Raw genomic sequence first — 810 nt, 5'->3', positions numbered from 1 at the left:
GTGAGCCTCAAACAACCATGATTGTATGTTTCCCATATACAAGTAGATCATCGATTAAAGGAAAGCTGAGAGGAAGAGAACGCCTGCCGTGGCCAACAGCGACGCCTTGATCGAGATAGCGGACGAGGGCTGCTGTGTGGTCGCGGCTGTGGTGGGTTGGGAGCTGACAGTGTCTTTCAAAAGCTTCCCGTTGGCACAGACAAAGCGGGGGGTGGCCGAGCCGCAGACGGCATGCAGCACGATGTTCCACGTGTCTTTATGTTCGGCCACGGTCGGGTAGTTGCCCTTGTCGGTCCACGTCGCGGAAATCTTGCCGCTGACAGCTTTCATCTTGCCGAGTTTGCCGGACAAGTCACCCTTTTCGCACACCCCCGGGACATTGGCATATGAAGTCGTGTTGCATCCGTACGTTTTGTTGGCGCATTTCAGTTCCTTGATGTTGTCCGAGTTGGGGCCGCATGCAAAATCGGGGTCGAAGTGGTTGGCAGTCTTGGCCAACGAGCACCCAGCCGTAAGCTCAGAGGCTTTGCCAGGGTTGTCCCACTTTGTGTGGATGTGCCACGTGTATTCGGTCACGGTCACGTTGGTGCAGTTGCCGTCGGCGGCGTTCAATGCGGTCCAGTTGGCCTTGGCCACGTCCAAATCCGCAGTGATCACAGTAGACGAGGCGCTCACGAGGGTGGTGATAGTGCCGGCAACCCCGCCGGATGTCGTGGGGTCGAACGTGTACACGACGGTGGCAGAGACAGGAGATACGATACTCATGTGTGCTGGGATGAAGGGAATGTGAGGATCGTGGAAGATCGGACA

The 810-nt window shown here is 56.7% G+C and overlaps 1 protein-coding gene across 1 annotated transcript in view; it reads right to left on the bottom strand.

Annotated features, from left to right (window-relative positions):
- The window catches only part of H257_17915 (hypothetical protein), a 912-nt gene extending 102 nt beyond the window's left edge, over positions 1 to 810 (bottom strand). The window contains exon 1 of the mRNA XM_009846878.1: positions 1 to 810. This exon is cut by the window's left edge and continues 102 nt beyond it. Within this exon, the coding sequence (XP_009845180.1) occupies positions 55 to 765 (711 nt within the window). The 5' untranslated portion in view covers positions 766 to 810 and the 3' untranslated portion in view covers positions 1 to 54.

The sequence above is a fragment of the Aphanomyces astaci genome, assembly GCF_000520075.1.
Source record: "Aphanomyces astaci strain APO3 unplaced genomic scaffold supercont1.127, whole genome shotgun sequence".
NCBI lineage: Eukaryota > Oomycota > Saprolegniomycetes > Saprolegniales > Verrucalvaceae > Aphanomyces > Aphanomyces astaci.
Note: the sequence above shows the minus strand (reverse complement) of the source record. Positions and strands in the feature narration are given on the sequence as shown.